This window comes from Delphinapterus leucas, chromosome 1 (genome assembly GCF_059928025.1).
Source record: "Delphinapterus leucas isolate spDelLeu-1000000601 "Yukka" chromosome 1, BTC_Dleu_Yukka2, whole genome shotgun sequence".
In the NCBI taxonomy this organism is placed as follows: Eukaryota; Metazoa; Chordata; class Mammalia; order Artiodactyla; family Monodontidae; genus Delphinapterus; species Delphinapterus leucas.
The window spans coordinates 92,440,678-92,461,355 of record NC_143129.1 but is presented as its reverse complement, the minus strand read 5'-3'; the positions used below and the strand labels follow the sequence as shown (position 1 = coordinate 92,461,355).

The window sequence follows — 20,678 nt, the reverse complement described above, 5'->3', positions numbered from 1 at the left end:
ACCAACAGCATTATTACAGTTTTTAACTACTGAGGAAAAAAATTGTATTGATTTGTTTTTAGCTATAGCAATATAATTTATGACTAGTAACATAACTGCAATATTTGGGCAGGGGAACCATTCAGGAGGTTGTTGTGATAGCTAGGACCTAAAAGGTCCTAAAATAGGACCCTTAAAAGGGACCTAAAATAGGACAGATGCTATGGAGACTGAAGAAAAATATGGATGCGATATTTGGAAGCAAAATTACTTGCCCTCAAGTAATTGTTAGAAAGGGGAGGGATTTCCCTGGCGGTCCAGTGGTTAGGACTCAGTGCTTTCACTGTCTGCCATGGCCCCGGGTTCAATCCCTGGTCAATCCAAATCCCCCCCCCAAAAAAAAGAAAGGGGAGAGGGATAATGGAAGGTGGAGTCAAGAATAATTAATTCCCAGGTTTGGGATTTAGGGATTAAGTGGATGAAAGAGGTGGGGTAGGTACTAAGAGGAAGTCTGGAACCTTTACTGACCACTCCCAACAGGCCCCCTTCTTTCATATGAACAGTTGACATTTTCTCAATGTTTTGTAAATTTATAAGAAAAATGCATCTGAGAATACCTTTCCAGTGGGATTACCTTGCCAAAGTCCTCCTACCTCCTTTGGAATCTGCATCATCACTGTGTGTGTGTGTGTGTGTGTGTGTGTGTGTGTGTGTAGGGAAGTGTGAGGCTGGTGAGAGATAACGACCAGAATTATGATATAATCTTTAGATTTGTAATTGTGAATATTAGGTTCCAAAAATACTTAATTTGGAGTTATGACTCAGACTTTGCTATAGGAGCTCATTTATTCAATAAATATTGAGCACTTACTCTGTGTCAGATTGTTTTTTCCGATTAGGCATACTGCAGAGAACAAAAGAGAATAGGTCCCTGTCCTCATAGAGTGGGGGAGACAGACAATAAACATATGATTTCATCTAGTGATAAGCAGAAAAATAAAGCAGAACAAGGGAATAGAGAGTGATGGGAAAGTGCTGGGGAGCTGCCAGGATGGGGGAGCTATCTCAGAGTGTTCAGGAAAGTCCTCTTTGAAAAGGTGGTATTTGAGCAGAGACCTAAAATAAAGTGGTAAAGACTGCTGTCATCCATGAGATGGTGGTGGGGAGGGATAGGAGCAACACATAGAAAATGTTAAATTTGAGCTATTAGACATAAAGTGGAGGTGTTGAGAAGGGAGATGGATGTACAAGTCTGGAGTTCAGAGGAAGGTCGGAGGTGTAGATACTAATGTGGGAGTTGTCAGTTCAGTTGCTGGTTCCAATTCGATTTGCTTTTATCAGAGCTCAGCGTGTGCCAGGTACTGTGCTAGGGGCTGGGAACGCAGAGATGAAAGCACACAGATATATACCGGGCAACGTGGTCAATCCTAAATCTCGCTGTACTTCGGGCGCTCTCTGCGAGCACAGGAGGAGGCAGCGAGTTGGGGCGGGACACGGTGGGGAGCCGGAGGAGTTGACCGCCGAGCCGAAGCCCGGAGGCTGGGAGCGTGACGCACTGGGCTCTTCACAAAGGCAGCATTGTGAGGTCAGCAACGCGGGCGCAGGGCGGGGCAGTGCTCCCACCGTGAGCGCGCGGCGCCCTCTGTAGGCCGCAGGCGGCGACACACCGGTAGCCTCAGCTTTCCTCCCCTCCCTTTTCCCGCCTTCCTCAGGCCACGTTTTTTTGTTGTTATAGCTGTTTCCGAGTCTTTCTAAGCCTCCGACTTCCGTCCCTTACCCCTCCTCTTCGAGGCCGGGAGTGTCAGTGTCTTCGCAGGAAGACTGCCAATAAAGTTTTTCCTCTTCTTGTTCTCAGGCTCCACGCCTCGCCCCAAGTACCGCGAGATCCGGCGGCGCGGCTAGCATGGCGGCGGCTTTTGAAGCCTCGGCGGCCTTAGAGACCGTGGAGCGCGCTATGCCGGCGGAGCGCGTGGCTGCGAAGTTCGCGGCCCCGGAGCCAGCCCCCCGGCCAGTGCGGAGTCTACGGACGGCTCACGACATCAACGGTCCGCGGACCCGCACCGGGGATGTGCTGCTGGCGGAGCCGGGGGACTTCGAGTCGCTGCTGCTGTCGCGGCCGGTGCTGGAGGGACTGCGGGCGGTTGGCTTCGAGCGGCCGTCGCCCGTGCAGCTCAAGGCCATACCGCTGGGGCGGTGCGGACTTGGTGAGGGCTGGGGCCCTGGAGGGGCCGCGAGGGCCGCAGGAGGGGGCGGCGGCGGCCAAGCCCGTGGCGAGGGCCGGGAAGGGCCCAGAGCGGCCGTCTTGCAGGGCTCGGCCCGGGGCAAGACGCCGTACGCACGCGAGCCTCAGTTTCCTCCTCTGTCAAACGGAGGCGCAGTATTGAATTTGGAGATAGTTGAGGTCCATTCCACGCTGTCAAGTGGTTCTACGTTTGGGAATATAAACGGCAGGAAAGATCTCAGATGAGATCAGCCTGGATTAGGGTAGGCCCTAAATCCAGTGACAAGAGTCCTTATAAGAGCAGGGAGAAAGGCAGAGAAGAAAGCCATGTGAAAATGGAGGCAGAGATTGGAATTACACAACTCCAAGCCAAGAAATGTTTCAGCCGTCAGAAGCTGGAAGAGACAGGAAGGATTGTACCATAGAGCCTTATGAGGGAATGTGGCCCGGCTGATACCTTGATTTCATATTTCTGGCCTCCAAAACTTTGAGAAAATAAATTTCTGCTTTCTAAGCCAAAAAAAGAAGAGAAACGGTGGAGGTTCAGGGAGGAGGCCTGTTTCTGGATATGGCCACATGCTTGTTTTAGAGTTAACTTAAAAACGAAGGTGGTTAAGGATGTGATCTCTGGAGGCCTGTCTAGTTCTGGAATTTCATGTTGGTACCTAAGCTTCTTCAGTCAGTCCTGGCTAATGATAATTTTTTTTTTCCTCCTCAGATTTAATTGTTCAAGCTAAGTCTGGCACTGGGAAAACCTGTGTATTCTCCACCATTGCTTTGGACTCTCTTGTTCTTGAAAACCTAAGTACCCAGGTGAGTTTAGCTCAGAGGACCCAAGGACGGTATGTTATGTGGATTTACTACAGGTCAGATGAAATACCAGTAGCTCCTCAGAGGTAGAAGTGAATGATTGTGTTAAGACATATGAAAAGTATACAAGAAAAGTAGATACTTAGGCTGGTGAGCGGTGTTGGTGTGGTTAGTGACCAAATACACATTATTAGTGTTAGAAGTTTAGAGATTTCTGTTATTACTGCGTGTTAAATAAAATAAGTCTGCCATGTGTGTCGATTTTGTCATTACTTGAGAATACAGATAGGGACTCTTTATTCTTTTATTTGCTCACTAGATTGTGGTGAGGTTTAGCATTTGACCTGATTCGTGGTAATGAGGTGTTTGGCTATTGTAGGTAACTGCATGTGGTTCTTACAGTGAATGTGTTATACTGATCTCCCACCTTCTGGGTTCTCTCAGAGTAGGGTCTAAGAGGGCCTTACCCAAATTAACAGGAGATTTGGGTTTGGAGATCATTTCTTCAGCAAAGATTTGTTGAGCCCATGTTATGTTTAAATAGTATGCCAGGCATTGGGGATATAAAGATGAATCAGGTATGACCCTCATAGTCTTACTTTGTGGTTTAGTAGTTACAGCAGGCTGTATTTCAAGTTCTCAGTCATGTATATCTGATGATGACTCTTCAACAGTGTTTTTTAACCCAGATACTCATATCTGGGTTAAAAAACACTGTAAAGCTTTTTGAGTCCTGCCTTATGTATTTATTCTACCGACTTGTTAAAGGTATATTTTATGTTTTTTTTAGATTTTGATCTTGGCTCCTACAAGAGAAATTGCTGTACAGATACATTCTGTTATCACAGCCATTGGAATAAAAATGGAAGGCTTAGAGTGTCATGTGTTTATCGGAGGGACTCCATTATCACAAGACAAAACCAGACTTAAAAAGTGTCATATTGCTGTTGGTTCTCCTGGTAAGATATCAATGCTTGTTAATAACTGGGGCTTTTAAGTAACTGAACACTTCTATATAGCAATAAGAATATGGCAATCTTTGATAATTATGGTAATTATTTTGAGGATTAAAAATGAAGAGCATTAGATTAGTGACATATAAACACATGACTGGATTACCAACAGGATTTATGAAATTTCTGTTTCTAAGGATGTTTAAGAACAAGTATGTGATAGGCTTCTGAGCAGAAGAGGAATGAGATGATTTCAGAAAGCCCTTCTAAGCCATGGGTTGGGATTATTCTTTGCTTCAGTATTAGTCCTTCGGTCATGAGTCACTCAGAATCATAATCTAGCATTCAGTGCCTTACAAGTCTTTTGACAGGAAGTGTTTATTTTCCATACGTATTGGTGATGAAATGTGAGGGAAAAAATAATGGATTTAGGGAAGATCAGAACTCAGGATTTCTAATTTATGGTTTAGTGTGTAAAGAATAATGAGGGTTGGGTCAGGAAAGTTAGCAATTCAACCTGTAAGTAGAATAACAACATTGGCTGAAATTTGCATGGATTTGGTGCATATGAATATTTGAATATTTTTTTTCTGGACTTTAGGCAGAATTAAACAACTGATAGAACTTGACTACTTGAATCCAGGCAGTATACGTCTCTTTATTCTTGATGAAGCAGATAAGCTTTTAGAAGAAGGCAGCTTCCAGGAGCAAATAAAGTAAGAAAAATAACTAACTTGACTATTAAAATGGTGCTCCAAAGTATCTATCTTTTGCTTTTCTAGGTGGTGATTATCATCTGAATAGTTTCCATGGTGTGTGTGTTTTTCTTTTATTTTGCAGTTGGATTTATTCTTCCTTGCCTGCCAGTAAGCAGATGTTGGCAGTGTCAGCTACTTACCCTGAATTTTTGGCTAATGCTTTGACAAAGTACATGAGAGAGCCCACTTTTGTAAGACTAAATTCCAGTGATCCGAGTCTCATAGGTGTGTACAGATATTGGATATTTAGTGGGTTGGTTTGTGATATTCTGGAGCTTTCCTTTGCTAAGTTGGCTTTTGCTTTCATATTTGCTATAGAAAATATGTTCATTTTAACAGAAGACTCTTCTTTGTAGGTTTGAAGCAGTACTACAAAGTTGTCAGTTCATACCCTTTGGCCCATAAGATTTTTGAGGAAAAGACTCAGCATTTACAAGAATTGTTCAGCAAAATTCCATTTAATCAAGCCTTAGTCTTTTCTAATTTACACAGCAGGTAATGTACCTTAAAAAGTCATCTGGGGGGCTTCCCTGGTGGCGCAGTGGTTGGGAGTCCGCCTGCCAATGCAGGGGACACGGGTTCGTGCCCCGATCGGGGAAGATCCCACATGCCGCGGAGCAGCTAGGCCCGTGAGCCACGGCCGCTGAGCCTGCGCGTCCGGAGCCTGTGCTTCGCAATGGGAGAGGCCCGCGTACCGCAAAAAAAAAAAAAAAAAAAAGTCATCTGGGGAACTTGTGAAATAAAAGGATAGGTGTGGGGCAGTATTTGTAAAATTATAACCCTCTGTGTTATTTTTCATAGAGCACAACACTTGGCTGATATCCTTTCTTCTAAAGGCTTTCCTGCAGAGTGCATTTCAGGTAAGTTCATCTCTTAACTTTAATCTTTGTTTAGTATCCTGACTTGAAGCTTCTCCAAAGTCAGGAGGAAGAGATACCACTTCCTGAGTTGTCTTGTGAGTGTGAGGTTACACTGAGTCTTCAGAGTAAAAGCAATTTGAGGTTTATTTTTCACTGGGATTTGTCTCTTTAAGAAGTAACATGGTATGTACTAAAAAACTAGAAAACTGGAGTTATATCCACAAAGAACTTAATAACTTTACAAAATAGAGTCTGTCTTTGTTATCTTAAGATAAACATTGTAAAAAATGCAAAGAATTGCTAACTAAATTGACTTTTACAGTCTTGTGGAAGGCAAAACTGATTCATTTTTGACACAAAGCTAAATTATTACTGTTGACCTAGGAATGAAAGATTTAAAGGAATTTTTGATAAGTGAGATCCTTTTTAGAGTTTTGATTGCTATCTCAGCTTAGTTTTTAACCTGTTAGCATAAGCTCATTTAGTCGTGGTATATTATGAGATACTGGGGAGACTGTTTTCTGATGGACCAGTATTTGGATGATAGATCACACTTCAACACCAAATTGGTAAACAGCTGGTTAAATCAATATTATTTTCCTAAGAATTGTTAAACCTCATATGGCACTTTGTAGATATAATGTTATATCTGCAGGCATAGCCTAGTCACCATTTAAAATTGAATTTCTAGTTGATTGCCTAACCATATTTTAGAAGATTCTGACTTTAGGTTTTTGTTTCTGACGTTAGTTCTTAACCTAGATTTGCATATAAGGACAGAATTAACTTTGGTTGTTAAAGTGTTAAGACTGGCAATTATGATTCCTGATTTTTGTGGATTTGATAAATGTATGTTCACTTGTTTTGGGTTTTTTTGCGGTATGTGGGCCTCTCACTGCTGTGGCCTCTCCCGTTGCGGAGCACAGGCTCCGGACTCGCAGGCTCAGCAGCTGTGGCTCACGGGCCCAGCCGCTCCGTGGCATGTGGGATCTTCCCGGACCAGGGCACGAACCCGTGTCCTCTGCATCGGCAGGCGGACTCTCAACCACTGCGCCACCAGGGAAGCCCTGTTCATTTGTTTTTATATGACTTTCTTTCTGGGTCTTTTTAGGCAACATGAATCAGAATCAGCGTCTTGATGCTATGGCTAAACTGAAGCAGTTTCATTGCAGAGTCCTCGTTTCCACAGATTTGGTAAATTTCCTGTTCAGTTTGGGTGACTAATCCATCTGGACATATGTTCTGTTATCAAATGTACAGATTTCATCTATTATTTTAGGTGGGTGTATCTGACAAGAATACCAGAAGATAATTGTCTTTCCAGTGCTGGGGAATATGATTTCTTCCTAAAAATGTCTTCTGTATTTTTATCTTTATTGTCGAAATTAGTCATTAGAAATGAATTTTCTTTTCCTTTGCTCCTAAATATCCTCCTTGCTCTTAAATATCCTCCTATTCTTAATTTGGCTCTTGGTCATACTGAATAATATAGTGTGCCATGCAATGGCTAATGTACACAAACAACTGTTCTCTTCTTCAATTCAAGACTTCCCGTGGAATTGATGCTGAGAACGTGAATCTGGTTGTAAACCTGGATGTTCCATTGGATTGGGAGACATATATGCATCGGATTGGCAGAGCTGGCCGTTTTGGTAAAAAGAAAGGAAAGAAAAAAGTTTGGGTGCTTTCTTTAAGGGGAGGAAGCTATAATGTGACAGGTGGACTTGAAGTGTCATTTATGTGAAAATGATTTACTACTTAACATTCCTTCTGTGCTTTAGGTACTTTGGGACTGACAGTGACCTACTGCTGTAGGGGAGAAGAAGAAAATATGATGATGAAAATTGCCCAGAAATGTAAGATCAATCTTCAGCCTTTACCAGGTATATTTTGTCTGTTTCATTTTGCTGTCAAAATAATAATGATAGGCCTAATAAAAATAATAGCTAACAGAGTACTTATGATGTGTTGGATACTGTTCTAAGTATATATGTTAACTCATTTAATTCACACCACAACTACGTGAGGTATGTGCTATTATTATCTACCTTTTGTAGATGAGGATATTGAGGCATAGAGAGGTTAAATATTTGTCTAAGGTCTTACAGCTAATAAGTAACAGGGAGAAGATTGCAAGCTAACTAATGACACATGAAAAATGAAAAATATTTTCCTACTGCATTAACTCCATATTTTACTTTGTAGACCTGCAATTTGATTTTATTCTTTTATTTCAAGGGATGTATTTTACCTCTTATGTTGCTATGAAGGTAATTCTTGCCATACTCCCCTTTGTCACCATGGAGAAGGAATAGTATCTTTAATTTGGACACTGTTCTGAAAATGTTGAAGTGTTTTCTTTTGATTTTAATGAATCATTTATCAAGCTGCTTTTTTTTTTTTAATTAATTTATTTTTGGCTGTGTTGGGTCTTTGTTGGGTCTTCGTTGCTGCGTGCGGGCTTTCTCTAGTTGCGGCGAGCTGGGACTACTCTTCGTTGTGGTGCGCAGGCCTCTCATTGCAGTGGCTTCTCTTGTTACGGAACACGGGCTCTAGGCACGCGGGCTTCGGTAGTTGTGACACGTGGGCTCAGTAGTTGTGCCTCCTGGAAGTCCCCACCCAGTTTTTTAGGGTTTCTAAAAAAGTTTTCAAGAGATCATTAATAGTTTCAAACATGCATTGTTTCCAAGACAGCAGTTTTAAAAAGCAGCTTGGGGCTTCCCTGGTGGCGCACTGGTTAGGAATCCACCTGCCTGTGCAGGGGACACGGGTTCGATCCCTGGTCCGGGAAGATCCCACGTGCTGCAGAGCAACTAAGCCCATGCACCACAACTAATGAGCCTGCGCTCTAGAGCCCATGAGCAATGCAGTCAATCGATAGAGCCCAATGCAATCAGTCAATCGATCAATCAATACACAAACAAACAAACAAACTTATTAAAAAAAACCAAACTCCTGGGTGGAAATATGGTTTATTTGCTATACAACTGACCCTTGAACAACAATGGGGGTGGTTAGAGGCGCTGAGCCTCCATGCAGCATAAATCCCTGTATAGCTTATAGTCAGCCCTCCATATCTGCCTTTCCACATCCACTGATTCAGCCAACAGCAGATTGTGTAGTACTATTGTACGTATTGGAAAAAATCTGCGTATAAGTGGACCTGCGCAGTTCATACCTGCAGTTCAAACCCGTGTTATTCAAAGGTCAACTGTATATGTTAATGTATGCATGTTAGTGTGTGTATATATATACATTGTATAGATACATAAATGTATACTTATATACTGTATACATGACCTTCTAGAAGATGGACTATGTAGTTATTGAGTAAATATAACAATGAATATTTTACCCATTTATATTTAACTCCTTTAGTGATTTTTACAAAGCTAGATGAAACACAGGTTTGGGAGTACTGTGAATTTTAGTAGTTTTGGCTTTGTGATAACTCATTTTCACACATTTTTTAAATTGCTCTAAGCTTATGTCCTGATTTACAAAATATTTGTTTTTAGAGTAGATGGTCTTTAGGTTCTCTGTCAGTTCTAAGACAATATTTTGTTAATTCTCTCTATGTATAAGTCTATTGATGATCTTTATAGTTATAAATAATGGAAAAAGTAAATTGAAAATTGGTACAAGAGAGTTAGGACTTGTGGTAGGACTCAGTATCATAACATCTAGTGATAAAAATAAGATTTGCCTTTGGTTACCAGAAAGTGACATATTTGGATCTTTATGAAAAGTTAACAGAGCCCCGAAATGATGAGAAAATGATATTTATAGTGTTAGATCTATACTGGACTAGGCACTTGTGTGACAACAGACTGTTCGGGTGAGTTGCCTGGAGCAGGATTAGGAGGGAATTGGCCTGAATGATAGGTCTCTGCAAGCAAGGGATGGCACCTTAGTAGGAATCCATGTTTAGTTAGAGGGTCTGTTCAGTGAAGGATCAAGAGCCGCAGCCGAAGAATCCAGATCTGAGGGAATGGGTAGTGGGTACACATACATGGAGCACCACTAGCAGCAACAGACAGGTGAGGTCTTTGTAAAGCAGGGCCTCTGTGTACTTAGTCTGCCTAAGATGAAACTTGGTCACACTTTGGAAAGATCTGAGTGCAGGTGGAAGCAAATTGTCATGCCTGGATGGGATAGGAAATTTATAGAGTTAGAGCCAGCAAATTTTTTTAAGCTTACAAGTGCCATTGGTACCACAGATCTCTTCACAGTCATCTGGCTTTTTTCCCTGTGGAGGTTTTTTTCCTCCACCGTTGAGGGCAGTGATTTCTCCCTGGTAGAATATAAGGTGGCAGATTTACTTGGGTACAGGGTTGCAGTTGTAATATTTCCCAGTTGGTAAGCTTTGGGGAGCACAATCCATTTTCTAATATCTTGTTTTGCTGTTATCAGTAGTGAGATAATGGGGAGGAGTTGGGGAGAGGGAGACGAGGAAGGATGGGAGAATCGCTGTAGAGGCATACCTCACTCCTAGAATAAGCTCTTTTCGAGTGAGGGGGTATGGGATGGGTCTTTTATATTTTGGGGCAAATTTCTTTACTGCAAGTTTTGCTTAGGTCTTTTAAAATCTAATATATTAAGCTTCTTAGTATAGTGTTAGTATATTTTGTTTCTTAATCTTATTTGACCATGGGAAGCTTTATTAATACATTCAGAAAATGCTGGTCTAGAACAGCTTGAGAATTTAATACTTTTTTTATTCCTTTTATGTAGATCCTATTCCTCCTGGTCTGATGGAAGAATGTTTGGATTGGGATGTGGAGGTTGAAGCTGCCATGCATACATATGGCTTAGCAAGTATACCTACACAGACCCTAAAACAAATTCAAAAAATAGAGAGCACCTTTCAAACTCAGAAAGCTCATGGTAACCACATGGCTTCATCTAGAAATACTTCTGTATCTGCACTGTCAGTCAAATCAAAAAATAATACCAAACAAGAGCTTCCTGTGAAAAGCCACTCAGAGTGTGGAATTGTAGAAAAAGCCACGTCACCAAAAGAACTGGGCTGTGCCGTACAATTGGAAGAGCAAAGGAAGAATTCTATTCAGACCTCTGTTGAAAACTCTACTAACAGTCAGCACCAAGTCAAAGAAGCTTCTGGGTCACTCCCCAAAATTCCTTGTCTGTCTTCCTTTAAAACCCATCTGCCATGTACTTTGACTTTTGCAGAATTGATGGAGGATTACGAACACTATATTAAAGAGGGGTTAGAGAAACCTGTGGAAGTCATCAGACACTACACAGGTCCTGGGGATCAGACTGTGAATCCTCAAAATGGTTTTGTGAGAAATAGAATTACTGAGGAGAGAGTGCAGGTATTGGCAAGTAGTAGCCAATCTGGAGACTCTGAGAGGGACAGTGATTCTTACAGTTCAAGGAGTTCTTCCCAGAGCAAAGGAAGTAAGTCATGCTTGGAAGGTTCTTCTGATACTCAGCTGAAAGACTTGGAATCTAGTCCTGTGGGTGGCCATATCTCTTTGGAACAACCTCTGAATGGAAATGACACCCCTCATCTAGTAGAGTATCAAGAATCACCTGAAATCAAAATAAAGACAAGGCATAAAGAGGGAGCTAACCATAACCAGAGAGCTAAGCAGAGCCAGAGAAGCCTTCCCAGGCGGTCTTCCTATCGATTGCAGACAGAACCCCAGGAAGATGGTTGGTATGACCGCCATAGGGAAACACATCCGAGTTTTTCTGACACCTATCAGGACTATGAGGAGTACTGGAGAGCTTACTACAGGGCGTGGCAGGAATACTATGCTTCTGCTTCTCAGTCGTATTATTGGAACGCTCAGAGGCATCCAAGCTGGATGGCAGCCTATCACATGAATACCATTTATCTACAAGAAATGATGCGTGGCAACCAGTGATTATAGGCTGTACGTCACGCCATCTGGGGATATCAACAAGTGATACCTTTGGATTGCCATCCTTGACCTGTAGTAGAGTGGCATATAGTGGCATTTTTGAGGAACTGGAGAAGTTCTGAGGCTTTCCACTGGGACACATCTAGTTTTCAGATTGTTTTGACCTAAATCAACCTGATTCAGGTCAGATGAATTATCTTCTTTAAAGAAACTTCCTGGATGAGATTCTTGAAAGAAAATTTGGGGGACATAGAGCCAAAGGTCCCAGGGTGCCATTTTCTATAAGCTGTTCCAAAAAGAAACACTTAAAAAGACTTATATACCACTGCTTGCTTAAAAGAAATAAAAACAGTTGAGATTTGAAAAATAATGCTAGTTTATGCCGTGGAGTTCTTTCCAAAAGTCTTGGGCTACATTTCCATAGAGGTGTGTTCTTGTAGAAATTTGTAGCATGGTAGAACAGAAAGCCCCCTCTCCTTTTAGGTTTAGGCAGGAAGGAATAAACATTGCTTCAGACTTTCCTGAAGGTCCTTGATTTGATGCTGTTTGCGTCCAGTAAAAATATTTATTACCAGTAAAAATAGAAACTTAGCCAAGTGTGTTGACATGTTTATTGTTCATCTTTTGAATATCTTTTGTCTTTATAATTGTGGAAGCTGTGGTTTTTTTTGTTTTGTTTTTTTTGCGGTACGCGGGCCTCTCACTGTTGTGGCCTCTCCAGTTGTGGAGCACAGGCTCCGGACGCACAGGCTCAGCGGCCACGGCTCTCGGGCCCAGCCGCTCTGCGGTATGTGGGATCTTCCCGGACCGGGGTATGAACGCGTGTCCCCTGCATCGGCAGGCAGACTCTCAACCACTGTGCCACCGGGCAAGTCCTGTCTGTGTTTTTGATGTGCATTAAATAGCTAAGGATCATCAGTAGTGGCTGTCTTGTTTTTGTTTCTCAGGAAAAGGAGCAGCTCTTAATCTTTGTTGATTTTTGGATCCTTTTATGAATCTGATGAAAACTATAGATTTGTCCCAGAAAATTTCTCATTCTGTAAACAAGAATTGTATATGTAATTTCACAGGGTTCATAGACCCTTTGAAGCCCATCTGTGGAACCCAGGTTAAGAACTGCTGTACTCTGCTGGTAGGCTGAGGGAAGTTTCTAGCGTTTTTCTGAGATGCTGTATCTGTAAATTATGATTTAGATAAATGTAATTGGAAGTTACATATTCTTTAATTTCTTCTCGGTAGCAGTTCTTTTGTGAATATACGATTGGTTCCCAAACTTCTCTGTGAACGGATTTGTGGTGAGAGAACCGAGTATGAATAGAGATACGTATTTACTTTTTAAAAGTGAAGGGAAGCTCTCCTTTCCTGTGTGCATACTTGTCTAGGCAATATAAACACTTTCCCCCACGGCTGTCAGCAAACATCCACAGCCATTGTCATTTACTATCTGACACTCACATAACACAGCCCTAAACTGTTTAACTTAGATTCCTGTCATTTGGGTTGGGCAATGATATGCTTTATTTACATGTATCAGTACTGTACATGTATTGCCAAGTTAGAGTGAATTAATTAACACTGTAAATAGCAAATCCATAATTAGGTCCAGAATGTCATTAAAAAGACTTTAATTACATGTTTAAATAAGATCTTGTCACTGCTATATAATTGAACTTTCCTCTTTTTTTTTTCTACCCTTTCCCCCACAATACAGCCAAGTTCACAGTTTTTCATTGCTAGGGAATTTTAATCAGGATACTCCTGCATCTTAATTAGAGATGAGGGTACCCATTAGTTTTGAAATTAATTGGATTCTCTTTTAGGATTGTCTTGTGATCGCTTTTTTTTTTTTTTAATAGAAGAATAAGCTGGAGGTAAGCATATACATAACATGAAAATAATAGTTTCATTTTTCATAAGCATTTGCCAGGAAAATTTCAGCAGTTACCTTCCCTAATAAGGGATGTAGTTATTGTGGCTGTGGAAGGAATCTGCTGGCATTTGTATGTTACTGTGTGTGGAATTTTAATTTGGAATTGTCATTCTAGGTGCATAACCCCTTAATCTTTTGGGGACTATAGATAGGTTTTAGGCAAACTCACTTGAGAATGTTGTGTAGTAGAAGGAGCAGTTGTCTTGGTTGACTCTTACTACCTATTTTTTACTTTGTACTAGTCATTTAACCTCTCGGGGTCCAATTTTCTCATCAATAAAAGGAGGCAGTTGGACTAGATTTTTAGGGTCCCTTCTAGTTTTAAGATTTAACTAATACATGACTAGTAAGAGAAGATAATTTCTAGTTAGAGAAAAGAATAATCTTTTTATGAGTATAGAGAGCCTTTATACATTCACTTAATTTGGATGAGGGCTAGTGTGAATTGGTTTAATGTCTGAATTCTAGAATACTAAATACACTTATTACAGCTGTTCAAGTTAGGCTTTAACTTAAATTAGGCTAGCAGTATTAACATGCAGAGAAATGTTTGAGAAACCTGTTGCTTTGGATAATTCTGACTTAGAGGATACAAGTTATTTTGGGTAATTAAAAGTAATATTTTCTAAAGTAGCTTAAGTATTGTAATAATAATTGCTAACCTTTTAAACATAACCTAACCTTAAAAAAAAAAAAAGGTTTAAAGGTAAACTTCAGCCCCTGAATACTAAAAATAATTGAACAGAAATTATAGTAGTTACAGATCAACTCATGAGACAAGGGAGTAGTTTGAAGTTTTAGGGGGTTTTTTTTCTCCCCCAAATATAAATAAAGCTATGTTAATCTTAAAAGATAAAATTATATTTTTGATAGTCATAGCTGACATTGGAACTCTGACAAGGTTATTCTCTTATTTTGGCAGAATATGTTTATTGTTTTGTGCCGCTGTGAACAAGCACATATATCCCAGTTAACATTTAGTGCTTTTTAATGAAAAAGCACGTATTGCTCACCACATCTGGTTTCCAGTTACTTTGTTTTGCTCCAGATTATTTGAGCTGTGAATCTGTAGTGACACCTAGTGGGTGATAAGGATATGAACATTAGTGATTGAAATGAATTTCACAGCCAACTTCTAGGGCCTTCTGGCATCACAGATTGGCCTTAACCTTCCATTTCTATTTCAGTTTTCATTTATTGGGATCTGGTTGTGGGGAAATCAAAAGAATCCCCGTTGTTCTTGACACATTACGGTGAAATATGAAAATGCCTTTTGCTATCACTACCTAAACCAGAATTATCAAGGTTAGAACAGATCTTCAGGATATCTAATCCAATCCCCTCATTTTTAAGAGGAGGAAGCAAACTGAAGCCAAGAGAGAAGAGACTGATGTGAAGCCATATAAGTAAGTGATAGAACCTAAGGGCCTCTGTCATCTGATTTCCAAGCTATCTGCTATACCCTGTATAGCATTTAATTTTGAGTTTTTAGTTTGAGACGTTGGTTTAGATGAAAGAGTGGATATTCAGTGTATTCTCAGCAGAACCAGTGCAGATTAAAAGCATATTTTCTTTCAGTAATACAGGGCTGTGTCTCAAAATAGAGCTGTTGGCAAATGCCAAGTGCTTTCCCTGTTAGTGAACATCCATGACTAAAGCATACAAGCAGGCAAGAACCATCTCAGATGTCATAGAGGAGTTGCTTGCATTGAGGGAGGGCGGGGAAGGGAAGATGAGACTAGACCTTAAGTACCCTTCTGAGATTCTGTGAGTCTTCTGGCAAGGAAGAAATTCTCTGTTCAAATATATGGAATCTTAAAAAAAAAAAAAAGGTACTGATAAACCTAGTGGCAGGGCAGGAATAAAGACAAACATAGAGAATGGACTTGAGGACACCGGGAGGAGGAAGGGGAAGCTGGGACGAAGTGAGAGAGTGGCATGGACAGATATACACTACCAAATGTAAAATAGATAGCTAGTGGGAAGCAGCCGCATAGCACAGGGAGATCAGCTCGGTGCTTTGTGACCACCTAGAAGGGTGCGATATGGAGGGTGGGAGGGAGACGCAAGAGGGAGGAGATATGGGGATATAGGTATATGTATAGCTGATTCACCTTGTTATACAGCAGAAACTAACACACCTCGTAAAAAAATTATACTCCAGTAAAGATGTTTAAAAAAAAAAAAACTTCCCCCAAAACAAAATTACCCTATTTTCTAATGTATAGCAGGAGAACTGGTATTAAAATAAACAATCGTAATCATGTTAGGGTTTGCAGCACATAGTTTGTTTAATCCAGATTGGATACATCAGGTACAGCAGTGGCACATGACTCAATACCGTAAATGATATACATTTTAACATATGCACTACAGTTTCAAAAGAAGACGACAGGAAACTCAAGAGTTTTTTTTTCCCCATAGAAAGTTTTCACATGTTTATCTTCCTGCAGTTTTGTACAGTATTTCTTCTTTGCCATTGTGATGTTGGTAAGCAAAGCCCGTTTATTATATGAAAATAGAAAAGAACACACTTGATGTTTTTCACGATAACATTAATGGGGGAGGGTGACCTCTAAGGAAAACATTACATTGGAATGTCTGATTATCAAAAATATACCATCCCTCCCACCACCCAGGTTTGTAAAATAGTCTGTTGGTCCAAGGAGCCCCCCCCAGGACTTGGGTCAGTGCCCTACACTGGTTAGTGTGACATTATCCAGTGTAGTTAAGTAACCTGCTAAGATAAATTCATTCCCACACTTGATGAGAAAAACATAGAACATTCTGAGTAGAAAACAAGACTCAAAAGGAACCCCTTTAAAGCTGTTTCTTTTTCTGATCCACTTTCTCTTAGTTCTAATGATGCTCCTCATGATGCTCTTTGGGCTCCGAGGGTGATGGGTCATAACAACGCTTTTCCTTCAATCATTTTAAAGCGTTGCAAATGCTGAGATTTCATAAGGACATCAGAAAGGGAAAATAAAAGTCTTTTTGGTTCCTGTTTGTCATGGTTACCATGCCAACTAGATTAGAAGGGAAACAAATATTGCCTTAGATTAACAGCATTAGGATCTTTTTGCCTTGTAGTTACCTGGTAATTGAAATGAGGGAACCTGGATCACTAGAATTCATTAATAACCTAAACATCTAGGTTTAGATAAATTTCAACCACTACCTCTGCAAAGTTAAAAAAAAAAAAACAAAGATAAGGAAAAAAATCTAGGTACATCTTTCAATGTACTTTCCCTGCCAATATTCTAACAAGTAACATGATCCCGAACTGCAGGAATCATAGTTTGAAAACTGGGTAAAGTCCTCAACATATCCACAAGTTGACTTTTTTGTTAATTGTCGATCAGCATTAACTATCCACTTTAATTTCTGTTCAAATTATTTTTCTTAATTTCACTTTTCTACTTGCTGACTTCATACTCCTGTATGACTGTAGACTCATGTGTTCAGCTATCATTGAGACTATCTAGTCTTTTGAACAGGATTCTATGCAGTTAGTCTTGAGCTCGACACTAGTTACGAAAAGAGGGGATGAAGGAGAAATAGTACAGAGTTTGCTTCTGGAGGTCCTGGTTCAGGGTGGTTTTGAGTATAATGCTTCCTCTCCCTAATCACCAGCCTTGAAATCCAGATATTAAAATATATAAGCAATCCTCAGAGTAATGCTACACGATGTAGAGGAAAAGGTCCCGGGACAAGATGTCTAAGCCCTGGATTGCAAACATAGTTCTGCCACTAGCTTGCCGTGTGAACTTGAATGTCACTCAGCTTCTTTCTGCCTGTTTTCTTCTCTGTGAATCAAGGATTTAGGTACTTGATCTACTACGACCAGAGGTTGTGGAAAGGATTAAAAGGACTATAGAAAGTATGCTTCAAAATGTTGTCCTAGCCCGCTCTTCGAGGAGAGACAGCATTTGACTGAAAAAACCTGACTATTCACCTACTCACCTATTTTTGACAGAATTGATAGTCCATAGCTAGTTGTATTTAGTGGATGGTGGTTTCCAAAGTGTGGTCTGGATTAGTACAGTCAGTGGTTTCCAAGGGCTGTGTCCAAGTAATAATTGACATTCGCATAAGGCTACGTCTCTAGATATAACAAGTAATCTCTGATGGGTCTTCTCTAAAGCATCGTTGCTCTGAGAGGCAGTGGGTGTAGGGAAAAGCATTAGACTAATAGCCAAGGGACTTGGGTTCTGGTCCCAGTCCTGTCATTAAATAACTGCATGACCTTGAGTAGGTCACTTAATTTCTCTGGGCCTCAGCCTTCTATACTGTAAAATGACTTAGATATTCTTTAATCTCTTCTAGTTCTGATTCACTCTATTCCATGTTTTCTAAGTTTCCATTCATTTCAATATAGCTTATTGGTTGGTTGGTTGGGTGGTTTTTAACCCTCCCTAATGTTGAGTAGGATTGAATGGGATAGGTAGTTTTGTAAATCTATTATGCTGAAGTTGTTCATGAACTATGAAAGCTCGAGTCATTTCACCAGAAAGCCATTGCCCCCTGAAAACCCTGATAATATCCTGGTTCTTCAGTCCCTGGCCAATGAGTTAGACATTCAACTGATTTGGCACACTTTGGACCTTCTTTTTACTCACAAATGCCCTTTAGCAGTGTAGTCTTGCTCTATTCTGTTGTGTAGATGAGCCATTTTCTTGTGTGAACAGGGTCTCTCATCTTTGGCTAAGGCTACATTGGGGGATGGAGATGAAGGGGTTAGTCTAATAATGGTGGTTTAGGAACTGGCGTAATGTGGGATTTGGAAATGAAATTGAAGAAATACAAAACATTCAGTTCATTAGGGTCAAAAAAGTGGGAAATTATTTGGGACATGATTTTTTTAAATTTCATTAATTTTTGTGAGAACCACTAGTAAGCTCCCCTGGTGCACTACCAAACAGGTCCTGGGTTGGAGCAGTCATTATTCTAACTCTGTGATGACCTGTTCTTAAACACAGGCAGTTCGTATGTGTGTGTAACCATGTTCCTATTTACCTCTTTATCCTTTACCCCATTCGGTTCCTATGATATATACTTAGAAACTTAAACCTTGTTTAACTTTGTTCCATTACCCATTCTTTCAAAAGAAAAATTCCTTTTCTAGTCCTTTGCCTGCCCTCTAAATGGAGTCCAGGCCAGTCCTCTGCCTTCCCTAATGAGATATGTGGATGACGTGAATGGGATTAAGTATGAAAGTGTGTTTAGGTTGTTGTGTGTTTGTGTGTACACACGTATTCCTCTGTAATTGTAAAGCTTTTTGCCTACTTACACCATAAGCTCAGAGGGCCAGACCACCTCTTTCTCGGGTTAGGGGGAAATCCTTGAGGCCAAGACCCAGAGAAGGGACGCAGTCAATGGTCAGTGAGGATAGCGTAAAGGAGAAGGCTCCATCTCCTCTGCCCTTCTGCTCACCTTCTGGTTAGGTGCCACCTCACATCCCTTTGACTTTCTCCTTCTACAGGGTCAGTAGAGTTGGGGTCATAGGGAAGCCCGTTGAAGGTGTTTTTAGGTTCCCAGCTAGTGAAACTCTTCTGGATGGCTGAGGTGGGCAGAAAAATTCTTGGCCTAGCATTAAACAGCTAACCACTAAGCTGTTGAATGGATAAAGAGTTCCCAAGGAGCTCCTGTGTCTCAGAGTCCAGGCTAGAGAGACTGCAATAGGGTAGTTGGAGATTGGGGAAGGCGGAAAGGGCCTGGTCACTAACCCCGAGGCCCACCTGCTCTGCTAAAAGCAGTGAAAATTGATTGGATTCTGGAAATGCTGTTCCCAGCCCCATCAGGATGCAAACCACTTGCACAGAAATGTGTCCAGGTTTTCCAAAAATAATATTCACTTCCTCACTTGCAGGGAGGTGATCAGGCTTCTCCCCCATTTCAGTTATCTTCGGGGACAACAGGCCTGAAGACTCTTCAGATCTCAAGGCATCATTCAGACCAGATAAGAATCATCTATAATCTCTTACTTGATTTCACTCTTTGGAGCATCCTTCGTGAGGCACACAGGCTTAACCTTCCGCAGCCTCCGTGGGAGTTGCCTCAGGTGTGAGATAAGTCAGAAGGTTGGTCCCCGTACTGCTGCCTTCTCTGCGGGAAACTGCTCCTGGGGCTTCTTGTCAGAGCTCTGGATGGGCTTTACGGTGGGTCCTGAAAGAAGGGTACAGAGCAAGGTGCCACAGGGGCTGACTGCAGCTGGGAGCCCTGGGTTCTTCTCTTCTCTCTTCACTGGCACACACTGGCATTGCCTGTGCCTCTCAGGTGCTAGCGATTTCCTTTTCCAAGATCCCAGTGAGATAAATGTGGTCATTCCCTTTCTTCCCCAGAAATGGAAACTTCAACACCAGTGGTTCCAACCGCAAGGGAAGCACTCTGTTCTTTAAGGTGGACTTCCCTCATCCCTAAATGCCCATTTTTGCTTTATTCTTTTCTCTTCCACCACTGCATTCATGTCCTTGGCACGAGTCTGCAGGTGCTTGGCAGTGGAGAAGGCTTTACTAACATGTCTCGGTATCACTGGGGTCCATGTGGAGACAGATGGCTGGACACAGAGAAAAACAGCCAGGGGGTGAAGCAGAGAGGTACAGAGACAAAGGAGACAGGGGCAGACAGAGGGTGAGTGTTGCTGTGTGGTCACGTGGCAGCTCTGTGCAGGTCAGCTGGGCAGTGGGGCCCAGGCTCAGTCGACCTCACCTACCTGGGGGAACGAAGAGAGAACTCAGCAGTAACTGACTTCTTAGCCTAAAAGCTTTTGCTATAAAAGGAGAAAAAAAAAAAAAAAACCCCTCACAAAATGCATTGTTTTGGTTCAAAGGTATTGGGTCCATGGAGAAAAACATTTCACAAAACTCCGTTGGTGTTTTTGTTTTCCACCTTTTCCCATGAATAAATATTATCCATTAAGAGCCTTGAAAAAGGTGCTTAAATACACAGTGTTATATTTTCTTCCTGTTTTGCATGTGACAACTCGGCCTCTGTGCTGCTCTTGGTCTTGTATTTTCCTCACTGGGGTCTCCAGAAACAATGGTTATTTGGTCTGAGGCTCCCCACTCCGGGCCCTGTCCTGGCTCGCAGCTTATACCCGCACAGTCCCATCCCTACCCGCCCCGCCCTCCCTTTCCTCTGGCCCCTGTGAGATGCAGTGGCACAGGGTTATGTCCACGCTAGTAGCAGTGAACCTCAGGTGCCCCTTTGCTGCCTCTTTCTCCTTCCAGGCACAGATTTCAGTGTTGGGGGTGCAACAGGGTGGGCAGAAATA

At 41.5% G+C, this 20,678-nt stretch overlaps 2 protein-coding genes across 2 annotated transcripts in view; one reads left to right on the top strand and one right to left on the bottom strand.

Moving 5' to 3' along the window:
• The first annotated feature begins 1,863 nt into the window (after positions 1–1,863).
• On the top strand, positions 1,864–20,632 carry DDX20 (DEAD-box helicase 20). Its single transcript, XM_022584075.2, has 11 exons — positions 1,864–2,183; positions 2,919–3,013; positions 3,801–3,969; positions 4,565–4,679; positions 4,804–4,946; positions 5,078–5,216; positions 5,523–5,581; positions 6,693–6,775; positions 7,128–7,233; positions 7,363–7,464; positions 10,316–20,632. The coding sequence occupies exons 1-11, from the start codon at positions 1,883–1,885 to the stop codon at positions 11,476–11,478; spliced, it is 2,475 nt and encodes an 824-aa protein (XP_022439783.1). The 5' UTR covers positions 1,864–1,882; the 3' UTR covers positions 11,479–20,632.
• The window catches only part of LOC111180031 (A-type voltage-gated potassium channel KCND3), a 19,445-nt gene continuing 18,245 nt past the window's right edge, over positions 19,479–20,678 (bottom strand). The window contains exon 7 of the mRNA XM_089908570.1: positions 19,479–19,570. Within this exon, the coding sequence (XP_089764696.1) occupies positions 19,479–19,570 (92 nt within the window). The remainder of the gene's footprint in view (positions 19,571–20,678) is intronic.

Coding starts and splice junctions, on each gene's coding strand:
- DDX20 (XM_022584075.2), top strand. CDS start 1,883: ATGGCGGCGGCTTTTGAAGCCTCGGCGGCCTTAGAGACCGTGGAGCGC. Junction 6,776..7,127: donor TCCTCGTTTCCACAGATTTG/GTAAATTTCCTG, acceptor CTTCAATTCAAG/ACTTCCCGTGGAATTGATGC. Junction 7,465..10,315: donor CAATCTTCAGCCTTTACCAG/GTATATTTTGTC, acceptor CCTTTTATGTAG/ATCCTATTCCTCCTGGTCTG.